General features: G+C 37.5%; 1 protein-coding gene across 8 annotated transcripts in view; it reads left to right on the plus strand.

The window, feature by feature from the left end:
* MYO1B (myosin IB) overlaps window positions 1-11,143 on the plus strand; it is a 183,766-nt gene extending 172,623 nt beyond the window's left edge. For all 8 annotated transcript variants that reach the window (XM_037849106.1, XM_037849105.1, XM_037849107.1 and 5 more), the window contains 4 exons: window positions 1,703-1,835; window positions 2,644-2,796; window positions 4,258-4,385; window positions 9,621-11,143. In XM_037849106.1, the coding sequence (XP_037705034.1) occupies window positions 1,703-1,835; window positions 2,644-2,796; window positions 4,258-4,385; window positions 9,621-9,744 (538 nt within the window). In that variant the 3' untranslated portion in view covers window positions 9,745-11,143. The remainder of the gene's footprint in view (window positions 1-1,702; window positions 1,836-2,643; window positions 2,797-4,257; window positions 4,386-9,620) is intronic.
* Window positions 11,144-13,473: the final 2,330 nt, after the last annotated feature.

The raw sequence follows: 13,473 nt of genomic DNA on the forward strand, positions 1-13,473 counted from the left end.
TACAGAAACTTAAGGGCAAAATACTCTGTTTTTAAGGAAACAAATTAAAAGGCTCTTAGCAGTTTTTATTATTAAAAACACATCTGAGGAAGAGAAATGAAATAAAGTTTCAGTGACTGAGAGATTTCAAATGGGAGTTGAGAGGTCATTCTGGAGGTTATTCTTAGGCATTATATAGATATCCCTCTTTAGTTTTTAGTGTATTGGAATAGCTAGAAGGAAATACCTGAAACTGTTGAACTGCAACCCAGTAGCCTTGATTCTTGAAGACGATCATATAACTATATAGCTTACACTGTGTGACCATGTTTTTTGTGAAAACCTTGTGACTCACACTCCCTTTATCCAGTGTATGGACAGATGAGTAGAAAAATGGGGGCAAAAACTAAATGAATAACAGAAGGGATGGGGGGGATGAGATGTTTTGGGGTGTTCTTTTTTACTTTTATTTTTTTATTTTTTTTTTGGAGTAATGAAAATGTTCAAAAATTGGTTGTGGTGATGTAAGCACAACTATATGATGGCACTGTGAACAGTTGATTGTACACAGTGGATGATTGTAGGGTATGTGAGGATATCTCAAATTGAATTTAAAAAACACATTTAGATATGAACAGTAGGAATAACGAAGTTAACTTCAAGCCAAGTCCTTTTTGGGTGGTTTTAGCAGCTTTCAGGGATGGTGGTACACTCAACCTACAGCCATGAGAGAAGTGGAATAATTCAGCCTCCCACCACTTTGTAAAGCGGCACCTCTTATGGGAGTTGGCCTTTTATGTCATGAGGGCTGTGTAACACTGACCACCCACATGAATTTTTCTTCCCTGTTCCTCTACCCACAACTCAAGCATTTAAAATTGTGTTTGCAAATTACCAAAACTTTCTAGCTCAAAAAGAAGCTTTCAGAGCCCTCCAAGCAGCATTTTTTCTTTCTTTGAAGAAGCTGCTCTGAGAGGGTCACCCTACCAGCCTGTAGGGATGTTGGTCTCTTAGTGATGTGTGCAAGATTATGCCTTTTGCAAGAATTAATTTATTTGAAAGAAAACTGCTCTGATTCTGAATGGTTATCTTGGCCTCTTCTGTCTCTTTGGGGGCATATCTTAGGATGGTAGACCTGATTTTTCTTTCATATTTTGCTTATCTATAGCCTTAGTTTCTTGGTAATATTAAGTGTCCTATAATTTTCTTCTAAGCTAGTTGCTCTAGATTCATTCTTCCACATAATGCCTATTGATTTCCTGGGTTCCTTACAAGAAAAATAAATTTTTTTTTGAAGCAGGTGACGTAATTATGCTTTCTTCCATTGCCACACATTGTTTAAAGATATTAATAAATCCTTTGTGGGTAGCTGTCAACTCCATTAACAGATTTGAAGGAATTGCCAGTTCTTTCACATGAGGCCACACACTCGAGTCTTAGCTTTAGTTCTTGAGAAGTTTTTCCATCCTGATTGTTCCATGTGATAAGATTTTATAAAAGTCCTACCAAATACCGTGAGCACATCAAGCTTATTTGAAAATAAGCTTATGGTTCCATTCCAAATAGGACAGGTAAAAGTGTAATGTGTAAAATACATAAAATAAATTAAAATAAATGGTTATGAAGTTTTAGACACTCCCAAGAATTGACTCATCTGTTACCTCTTTCCTGTAGTGCTTCCATTTGAACCATGTCTAACATGCAGGATTTTTTTTTCCTTTAGTGTTGGGCAGCCATTCCAAGGTCCCTACCTGGCAATCAATGAGAACCCCAAGTATAAGAAACTCAAAGATGCCATTGAAGAAAAGATCATTATTGCTGAAATTGTGAACAAAATTAACCGTGCTAATGGGAAGGTAAAAATGCTGACCTTGAAGACTGATAAGAAATGCTTATCAGTTGGAACAGTCATCCTTAGTTTTCTGAATGTTAGAATTTTCATTTCATATTCTTAGCAGTCACTGTGAACGGGAGCTATTTCCCTCTTTTTCAGTTTAGACAATATTTAGCTAATTCTCTGAAATTTTTATGAATTAGAATGTATTGTCTATGTTCTTTAGTACGTTTTCAGTTTACAAAGGTCTGCATGTTGAAAGATATGAAATAAAATGCGCAATTCTGTGCATAACTAATGCTTTAAATCATGGGTCATTTTGGGTTATGTTTTAGTTTCCTACCTGCCAAATCAAATACCATGCAGTGGGTTGGCTTTAACAGTGGGGATTTATTGGCCAATGGTTTTGAGGCTAGGAGAAGTCCAAAATTAAGACACCATCAAGGTGATGCTTTCTCCCAGAAGTCTGTGGCATTCTGGGCTGGCTGCTGGCGATTGTTGGTCCTTGGCCTTTCTGTCACATGGTGGCCTCTCCTAGCTTCTCTTTTCTCTTCCATGTTTTGTTGACTTTCAGCTTCTCGCTGCTCCCTCTGTGGCTTTCATCTGTTTATAAAGCTCTCCAGTAATCCAGATTGAAGCCCAACCTGATTGAGTGGGGCCACACCTTAATGAAGTGTCATCTTGAAGAGATCTCATTTACAATGGGTCCACACCCACCAGGATGCAGATCTAGACCAAGAACATGTCCAAATGGATAATGCAATTCAGTGCACCACAGGATATTTGTGAATCATTGAATTTACATCCTGTTTTGTTTTGTTCTGTTTTAGAGTACTTCCCGGATTTTCCTCTTAACAAATAATAATCTCCTTCTTGCTGACCAAAAGTCTGGACAGATCAAGTCAGAAGTTCCCCTGGTAGATGTGACCAAGGTTTCAATGAGCTCACAAAATGATGGCTTCTTTGCCATCCACCTAAAAGAGGTAAATGTTCAACTATTGACTTGACCATTTGAAAGATTTCTGCGCCTGTCCAATCTTGCGGCCATTGATTTATAGCTTTCTACTCTGGCTAATTCTATTACCTGAAGTTTATATACCGTCCTCACTGATTGCAGATTATGTTCATCCATATGTACAATCTCAGGCTTTGTTTTTCAATAGTTGAATAAAGTTAGTCACTTTTATTGACTCGTTAATGTGGGCTTTTTATTATTTCACCAAGTAGCTTTTGTTTGCACCCACCAGGATGGGGCCATGTGCCTTATTTTGAGTCTAATGCATGAAATTGTAAGGTGTTTTAAATTACACTTCCTCCTGTTGTTTCTTCTATGTACCAACTCAGTAAATATTTTCTTGTTCATCTTTGATTTGGGGGTTTTATTAAAGAGTGCAATGACTATAAAACAACTGCTTAACACTTTTGACCTAAAGATTTTTTAAGCTTAATAACCAGGACCTCCTGACTTGAATGGAGTGTTGAGAGTGGAGGCTCTGGAGTTGGTCTCACTAACTTTGTGATTTTCACCAAGTCCTTTAACTTCTGTAGTGTGTACCTTACATTCCTCATAATTAAAATAGGGATAATAATAGAACCTACTTTGTAGCATTATGAGGATTAAATAGCATGCTGTATATAAAGTGTTTAGCCCAGTACCTGTCACATAACAGTAACTAAATAAACAAATGTTAGCAAATATAAATCGTCTTTAGGAGCACACATCGAGCTGAGAGTGCCACTATCAGCTGCTTCTAAACTTAGAAAGCCGGTCAGCTTGCCTCAGTCTGTTTTCCCCACTGTGGATCCTAGCCTAAAGGGGGCATATCAGCAGATCCTAGAGCAGTGATTCTCAACCCAAATTACATGTTATGATAACTTGAGTAACTTTTAAAAATGCTGATGCCCAGGCCATATCGTGGACCAATTAAATCAGAATTTTTTGGAATGGAGCACAAGCATCATATGTTTTTTTGAAGCTCCCCAGATGATTCCCTTGAGTAGCTAAGTTGAGAGCTACTGTCCTAAGACTTCTGTTGGTGTTTTTCTTGTTTTTAACCAAATGACTCAGGAATTTTCAGAACATTTATTTCAGAATGGGTTATAGGTTAAATCAGTGCTTCTGTAACATGAGCGTGCAAACATATCACCCAGGGATCTTGTTGTAGATTCATCTTCAGTGGGCTTGCGATAGGGTCTGAGGTTCTGTTCTTCTAGCAAGCTCCCAGATGATGCTGATGCTGCTTCTGGTCCAAAGTTGGGTGGCCAGGGGTGCTCTGAGAAAGTTGGAAGACATAATGCTTTTGTCATTACTTTTTAACCTGGGAGAGTAGACTCCAGTATCTGATGTTTCAAAGAAACTACAAATGTTTTCAACCTAACCTGTAAACATTTACCTCCTAAGTTGTCTTAATTATGATAGTCTGACTCTTGGTTTGTCTTTTTAGGGCTCAGAAGCAGCTAGTAAAGGAGACTTTCTCTTCAGCAGCGACCACCTGATTGAAATGGCCACCAAGCTGTATCGTACAACTCTCAGCCAAACCAAACAGAAGCTCAATATTGAAATTTCTGATGAGTATGTTTGTGTATTTTTTAGAAAACTTTTTCACTTTCAGCTGTATTATTTTGGTTCAGTAGTCTGATTTCATTCACTTATGCAACAACTGTTTACTAAATCCCAGGTATGTGCCAGGCATTGTTCTACATGATGAGCAATGAAAGACACTAGCAAGCCTGACTTCATGTAGCTACATTCTAGTGGAAGAGAAAATATACTCAAAATGTTAAACAGGAGATATGCTTTTGGTTAGTGACAAGTACATGGGGGAAAAGGGGCATGTTATTTTTGATAGGGAGGTCAGGGACTTCTTTGATGTATATCATTTGAGTTGAGACTAGAGTCAAATAAGTTGATAAGTCATGTAAGAATCTGTGGGAGACCCCTCCCAGGGCAAGGGGTAGCAGGTGCGAAGACCCTGACATGGGAGTGAAATTTGTGTAGACTGAGTGAGGGGGTGAGGACAGGAGAAGAGAAAGAGGCAGGGTTCTGGGCTTGGTAGCTGAGCTAAGGAGTTGAGATTTTGCTGAAGATGATGGAAAGCCATTGTAGGCTTTGAGCAAGGCTGTGGCATGATCTGGTTTAAGTTTTTCAAAGACTTCGTTGGCTTCAATGCGGAAAATAACTACGGGGAGGCAAGACTGGAAGCAGAGAAACTAGTTAGGAGACTCTGTGAGCCGTCTCGGGTAAGCTTAGGCTAGGGTGTGAGTGGGAGGTAGTGAGAAGGAATCAGATTCTAAGTGTAATTTGAGTAAGGCAAGAAGGTTTTTATTAACAGATTGGGTGTTAAGTTTGGGGCCTGAGCCCAAATGGTGGTGCCATTTACTGCAGTAAAAGGCACTGAGAAAGAAGAAATTGAGGGTGGCAGGGGTGGGATAAAATCCAGAGTTCTGTTTCAGATGTTTTAGGTTTGAGATAACTTGTTTTTTTTTCACAGAGTTATAAAATAAGCATTCCATGTTGACAGATAAGTTTGCCTTTTTACTTCCCATTAGGGTTCTAATTTGAGAGCCTGATTATTTGCATCCAGGGTGAGGCATCTCCCATTTATTAAATCTATAAAGTGAGATTGAATTTACTATGTTGATTGATACTTGATTACTTTTCTATAGGTTATTTACTATCTGCTTATACTTTTCTTTGCATATGTAGTAAAAACAAATTGCTTAACCAGATTATCAGTAAATGATTTAATTTTCTACTTAAGGATATGCCAGCCTGTTCTATTTTAAGTCTTCCTAACAATCTTTTTAAAATAAATTCATACCCATTCCTGTCCCTTTGTAAGCTGTTTCGGTTTATGAAAGCTGCTGGGATGCCGTATACCAGAAATGGTTTTGCTTTTACAATGGGGATTTATTAGCTTAAAAATTTACAGTTCTAAGGCCAAGAAAATGTCCAAATTAAGGTGTCAACAGGAGGATACCTTCTCTGAAGAAAGGCTGCTGGCATCTGGGACACCTCTGTCACCTGGGAAGGCACATGACTGGCATCTGCTGGTCCTTTTCTTCTGGGTTTCACTGCTTCCTGCTTCTGGCTTCAGTGGCTTCCTCTCTCAGTTTCTGTGGGTGTGTCCTTTGTCTCAGCTTCTCTGGGGCTTCTCAGCTCTCTCGGTTTTTTCTGTGCATGCTTTATCATCTTATAAAGGAGTCCAGTAAGGGGATTAAGATATACCTTGAATGGGTGGGACCATCTTAATTGACATAACCTAATTAAAAGGTCCCACCTGCAATAGGTCTGCACCCACAGGAGTGGATTAAAAAAACATGGCCTTTTCTGGGATACAAAACAGCTTCAAACCACCACATAAGCAAAACTCACTCTCTTTGATGTGTTAGAATATACAGAGCCTTAAGGCTCATTTTTGATTCTCATTGTACAGTAAAAGAATTGTTAACAGATTGGGTGGGAGTTTGAACTTCTTGGGTACTCTGCATTGGAAATTGCTGTTTCAACTTAATAACTTTTCTGTCATTTAGTTCCTTCTCATGAAACAAAGACTACTGGGAAAAAAGATATTGGCTGGTTGGGTTCCAGTTAATTAAGGTTTTAACCTCTTAGGGCCAAGTAAACTTTAAATCCCCTTTAATTGTAGTTTTTTCATCGTTTAGGAGGCTGGGCTTCTGTTCTAATGGGATTCGCTAATTCTTTGTCACCCAGACAGCAGGCATTTCTTAGTATATGGATGAGGCAGCCATAAGGTCATCTTTATTAAGTTAGGCTTAATAAGATCATCTTTACAGAGAAGAAGAAATCACCACCAAAATATGGTCCACAGAGGATTGCTCCTTTTAGGCATTTCCCAAACTGGTGTTCTAGGAACACTCTCCTTGCAGGATGCTCATAATGCTGTCTTGTGAAAACTGTTCTTTAGTGGAAATTTTAAGTCTTTCTTTATGATAACACTTCTCAGAGCCCCTGAAATCCTGTTGCATATTGTGATTCTCCTGATGGGGTTTGGGGATGGGGTCTGCTGTGTTTCCCAAACGTGATCAACCACAGAACCCGTACAGTTGCTCTCAGAATTTGTGTTCAGAGGCACACAATCTGGAAAACGCAGATGGGGATAGTACCCTTGCTGGCAGCAGGGACCCCGCCTTGGCACATGGAGGTATGTGATGTTCTGGATGCCATAAGCCTTCCACAGTGTGGCCATATGAAGAAAACAAACATTCAGTGGCATTATCAACCAGTGCATAACACCTTTCCTTCCCAGGTTCCTAATGAGTGGTTGGTCTCATAAAAATAAAATAGCCAATGGAAACTTCCACAGCGTGGCCCTCATGGGCCTGGGGAGCACTGGAAGCCTGGAGAACTAGAATCCAGGGTAGCCTCTGTTCCATAACCCCCAGAGCTCTTAGAAGGGATTATAAATCTCCACAGAGAATATTTTAAATTTAAACAAAATTTTTCAAAGTCATATGTAGGGATATCTGTGCCTGTATTTTTCAGCCCTAAGTGGCTTTGTTCCATCTTATTGCCAGCTGTATAGAATCAGCATTGTAAACAGCATACAGTTCATGAATAACCCTTCCTCAGTGTAACCTTTTCAGAAGTAGAAGCCATTGCTCCAACAAACCTAATTCCTGTAATCATTAGGAATCAACTGGATGGCAGTTTACCAGAAGAGGGTCAAAGTCTTGTTTATTCCATAGCGCACTTTTAACCTGCCCATGCATAAGTGAGAATTGAATTCATTGAGAAGCATGTTCTCAACTGACTGACTCCTAGTGCTTAAACTCCCAAACTGTTCAATCTGTAAATATATTGCATTTTAAGGATTTCTAAAAATGAAGTTTGAATTTAGTGAAAACTGTTTCTATTAAGCATTTTAAATGTGTCTGTATACATGCATATAAACATGCATATATGTACATGTGTATGTGTATCATTTAAGTCACAATTATTTAATGACTATTTTATATTCAAGTAATTAATCTATGTACCTTTTATTGTGGCTACAACTGATGTTAGTGCTGTGAAATGACAGTACATTCCACATTATTATGTTTTCCAGAGGATGAGTTCATACTTCCTGACTGTAGACCATGCTTCAGTTTTCTCTTCTGTAAAATGGAGATAAATAGTAATACTTAGCTCACAGGGTTATTAATTGTGTTAATTTTTGTAAATTACTAAGAACAGTCTGATATATGGTTAACTCTCAATACATTTTAGCTATTATTTCTAGTGTGCATTGCGATCATGCGTTGTAAATATGGAGACTGAGTTAATGCATGCTAATGTTATTGGGAAAAAAAGTTCCTATACATTTATCACACTACAAGCATTTTCTTTGAAAATGAAAATGTGAAAGTATTTGAGTTTTAAAATGTGTGTTTTTATGTTAAACTTGAGAGAATATCCTTTTTGCTTCAAGGCACATAGATATAAGCATATATTCCAGAGACCTATCTCAGATCAGTGAATGTATATCTGTAACTATAGCTCTTTTTAGTAGTGCTTTCAAACTGAAAAGGAAGTACCCACTTGAAAGCTCAGAGGTACTCTCTCTCTCTTTAAAACAGCTGACGAGTTAGAAGCTTATATGTCTTGGTTCGCTCCACAAGGTAATGTTTGCAGAGCGTGGGCTTTCTAGACCTTGACACAAACACTTGTGTGCAGAGCAGAGCTGTGTAGATCTTACTGCTGCTGTGTCTGTCTGTGAGCACGTGGCCAACCACATGGTGTGAGGTTGGCTCACGTTGGGTGCTAGTAACTCACCAAACCTTTTCCTGAGAAACATACCGAAAACGTTGTGACATGACGCTGATTGTGACATTGGAGAGAGAAAGAGCACTGGATTCAAGATGGGAACACCCAGGTGCCAGTCCAGCCATGGTACTCTTACTCCCCCTTCCCCCCTCCATGATACCTCCCCGGAGGGCAGAGACTTTATTTATCAGGCTGCGCCTCACAGCACCCAGCAAAGGAGGAAGCTAGTGGTGTGTTTGTTGTAGGACGATGTGAAGAATAATCTCATGGACTGGTTGTCATTTGACCTCTGCTGGTCTGTGAAAGGAAAGATTTGGACCAGAATAGTGTTTCCCAGAGCATACCACATAGGCTGCTGATGGGATGACAGAGTGTTTTAGGTGGTACACTGATTTTTTTTTAACTTTATATATATGTAAATGTTTATATATGTTTTTTCACTTATGTTAGAAAAATATAAGTGCTTCATCAGATTGATGATTTCATCAATATTATTGCGTAGGACACAACTATTTTGGAGTACATTTATTTAGGTTAAAAATAACTATTAACATAGTATGTGGATAATGGTGAAAATAGTGTAGGAAATATGTGAATAACTAATGTTTGATAAACCATTGTCTAAAGGGTCTCTAGGACGCCTTCCTTTTCTGAAATTCTTTATTTTATTTTCTCAGTTTGTTGATAATTTAATAGCACACCCTCCCCCAATTTTTTTTTTTTTAATCACCCAGAGAACTGTAAAGTGCTGGTCTTTTCGTTTGAAATATTGAAATAATTATTCTTAGCCCATCGTGTCTTACTAAAATATGAGTAGTTAATGAACTTCATTGTGCTTAGGGCTGAATGATGGCTATTGGAAGTGAAATGCAGTGATATGATGATAAAGTTCTACTTACAGAAGCACTAATGGAGAGTTATAATGCTTGTCAAGATCATTATCCATTACCAAAAAAAAGCTAGTGTTAGTGTAAGATAACAGTCAGCTATTTATTGTGTATACACTTTCCTTTAATTTGTTTTATTCTTTTCTCCTAGATTCCTGGTACAGTTCAGAAAGGACAAAGTATGTGTGAAGTTTATTCAGGGAAGCCAGAACAACGGGAGTGTCCCAATGTGCAAACGAAAAAACAATCGTCTCCTTGAAGTTGCTGTCCCTTAACTGGCACCTCCTCTCTGCTTTCATGGACTTGTTTCTTTGTAATAGTGCAATTTGAGTTTTGTTTTATGGAGTTCATTATATGTTTGGGAATTGCCAAAGGCTAATACTATTAGAGTCCCTTGGCAAAATAAAAATATTTGACTAATCAATTTTTATTATTGGAATAGTTTTAACCCTTAAAGTATACACATTTTGTCAAGGGGCAGGATTGTAGAATCTAACAGTGTCTGTGCTATGCCAGTTCTGCTCTTTGTTTAGTCATCACATTAGATCTGTGTGCCATAAATCCACATATTACTCATAAATCATTAATACATCTAATTTTAGGAAATGGTCTTAAAAATAGTGCATTCACTCATCAAATATTTATTGAATGCCTATTCTTGTAGGCACTGTGCTAGATGGTATGAAAACTTATTTAGGAAACTTTTTTTGTTTTTAAGGCCATTACATTCTGTCTGATGTGTGCTGGTTTAGCTAAGGGCTAAGAGGGTTTGAAAATGTTGAGATCAAAACATTAACTGTTAATGGTAGACAGCATTATTAGGAACCCTGCAGCATGATCTTTAACAGTATATACTTCAAGATGGGCTGGTCCTAGGAAGGATTAGAAATATATGATGGGCTAAATTGCCCCATATGTGATTTCTATTTGATGTAGGAAAACTGACATTTGAACACAACTTTTAATTTGTTCAGATCTCTTATAATTGCTTTTAACAGTAGAAAACAGAGCCATTCTTATTTTAGAAAAAGTGACAGAAGCAGTCCAGTAAGATTATATTTTCCTGTTTCTGGTTAACATCAGATATGATACTAGATATGCTAATATCTGCAGATAACTGTTTTCACCCAAATTTGAGTAGATATTTTAAACATTTAATAGCAAAGATTCTGTACAATGTGCAATAAAACATCCAAGATCTTTTTTGAAAGTTTTATTTATAATATACATTTTTTATGAGAGGGGTGATTGGTATAGGGTGCATATTTTCGTCAAGGATTAAAAATAAATTTGTGTTAATTTGCAGGGTTTTTTTCCTTCAAATTTACAACCAAGGGTTCATTTTGGAAACTACATTTTAAACTTTGGAATCAAATTGTTTGTTATTTAGGAAGATAATGTATATACATTGGTATTATGTTAAATAATAAAATTGTTCTAATTTGGTGCCATTTGCTGGATCATAACTGTATTTTTCTATTTCAAGCTATTGTCTTATGTTGTGTGTCAACGTATTGTCACACAGAAAGGCTTTACAATCCAAACATGTTCTCTGTGTAACTGAATTTCATTTAACTTTTATAAATCAGAAACATTCATTGAAAGTATTTTCTGGGGATTTTCTTCTAATTTTTGTACTTTAAAAAAATCCTTCACATAAAGAAATTCTCAGAAGCCTTTGTGTTTATTGGTGTAGATGGAACATATAATTACTTTCCTTACTTTTCCTTCTCCAACATGTGCCGAAAGTGTTAGATGGATGTTTTCCAATATAGGTAAATAGAAATTTGGGGCTGAGAAATGTTTTGGCTTTTTGTTTTTTAAATTCTTTTGATCTGTAATACATTCACATTATTCAGCAAATTAAAAGGTATACAATAAAAATTCTCCATCCCATCAGTTGCCCATCAGCCCAGTTCCTGCCACTCCAAAGTTGACCATAGTTTTTAATTGCCTTTGCATTACTTTATGCATATGCTTGCAAAAGCAAAAAGAAAATTATGTAGAGTCTCATCTCTTGTTCTGGTTTGCTAATGCTGCCATTATGCAAAATACCAGAAATGGATTGGCTTTTATAAAGGGGGTTTGTTAGGTTAGAAAGCTACAGTTCTAAAGCCATAGAAGTGTCCAGACTAAGGCATCAGTAAGATGACACCTTTGCTGAAGAACAGCTGATGGCATACAGAACACCTCTGTCAGTGGGAAGGCACATGGCTGGTGTCTGCTGGTCCTTTGCTCCTGGGTTGTGTTTCAAAGTGGCTTTCTCCAAAATGTCTTTGGGCTTCTGTCTTGCTCCTCTCTCAGCTCCTGTGCATCCTTGCTTCTTTCTCCCAGGGCTTTTCTCTCTAAGCATCTGGGGGGTCTGGGCAAATGCTGGGCTTCATCTCTTAGCTTAGCATCTCCAAACATCCTTCTGTCTGCATCTCCAAGCATCAGCATCAGCATAGGCTCTTGAGTTCCCTTAAGTACTCCAGTGAATTAATCAAGACCCAGTCAGAATGGGTGAGGTCACACCTCCAAAGAAATAATATAATCGTAGTTCTCACCCACAGTTGAGTGGGTCACATCTCCATGGAAACAGTCAAAAGGTTCCACCCCACAAGATTGGATTAAAAGATCATGGCTCTTCTGGGATCCCTAACAGTTTCAAACCAGCATATCTCCCCTGCCCTTTGGTAGACAAAAGCTAGTATTTTATACACAATTCTACTTTACCTTACCTTTTTCACTTAACAGTCTAGCATGAAGTACTCATTCTTTTTACATTAGTATAGTCATCTTTTGCATGGATGTGCTATAATGTATTTAACCAGTCCTCTTCTGATGATCATTGGGTTTTTTTTTTCCCTATTTATATTTTTAAACTTTATCAAAAAATTAAAAAACAAACAATAAAAAAATTTTCAAACAAAACCTAAACAAACGAGTAAGAAAAAACAAATAACCTAAAATAACTACATTCTTCCAACATGTATCTACCCTACCCCAAGAAAATAAACTACCCTTCCAGGGCAAAACATGCAATTCTTACAGGGCAAAACCCAACAAAGGAATAAGAAAAGCAAATAACCTAAAATAACTACATTTCTGTGAACTTGCTCCTACCATAGCCCTCAACATTCGTTCCTGAGCATTCCCAGAACATTTTTACCCTCCATATCTGTTCTTATTAGATTATCATTCCCCTTTCACTATTTGCAGTCTATTGCTAGGTCTCCTGCATTCTACAATATAAACCATTTATCTTACATTTTTCACAGTGTTCACATTAGTGGTAACATACAATATTTCCCTTTTTGTGCCTGGCTTATTTTGCTCAGCATTATGTCTTGAAGGTTTGTCCATGTTGTCATATGTTTCACGACATCATTCCTTCTTACTGTTGCATAGTATTCCATCATGTGTATATACCACATTTTGTTTATACACTCATCTGTTGAAGGACATTTAGGTTGTTTCCATCTCTTGGCAATTATGAATATTGCTGCTATGAACATTGGTGTGCAGATATCTGTTCATGTCATTGCTTTCAGATCTTCCGGGTATATACCAAGAAGTACAATTGCTGGATCGAAGGGTGATTCTATATCTAGTTTTCTAAGGAACCAGCAGAGCGGCTGTACCATTATACAGTCCCACCAACAATGAATAAGAGTTCCAATTTCTCCACATCCTCTTCAGCTTTTGTAGTTTCCTGTTGGTTTAATGGCAGCCAATCTAATTGGTGTGAGATGATATCTCATTGTGGTCTTAATTTGCAGCTCCCTAATAGCTAGTGAAGCTGAACATTTTTTCATGTGCTTTTTTGGCCATTTGTATTTCTTCTTCTGAGAACTGTCTTTTAATATCTTTTGCCCATTTTATAATTGGGCTGTCTGCACTATTGTCATTGAGTTGTAGGATTTCTTTATATATGCAAGATATCAGTCTTTTATCAGATACATGGTTTCCAAATATTTTTTTCCCATTGCGTTGGCTACATCACCTTTTTGACAAATTCCTTT

Source organism: Choloepus didactylus, chromosome 9 (assembly GCF_015220235.1).
Source record: "Choloepus didactylus isolate mChoDid1 chromosome 9, mChoDid1.pri, whole genome shotgun sequence".
Classification (NCBI taxonomy): Eukaryota; Metazoa; Chordata; class Mammalia; order Pilosa; family Megalonychidae; genus Choloepus; species Choloepus didactylus.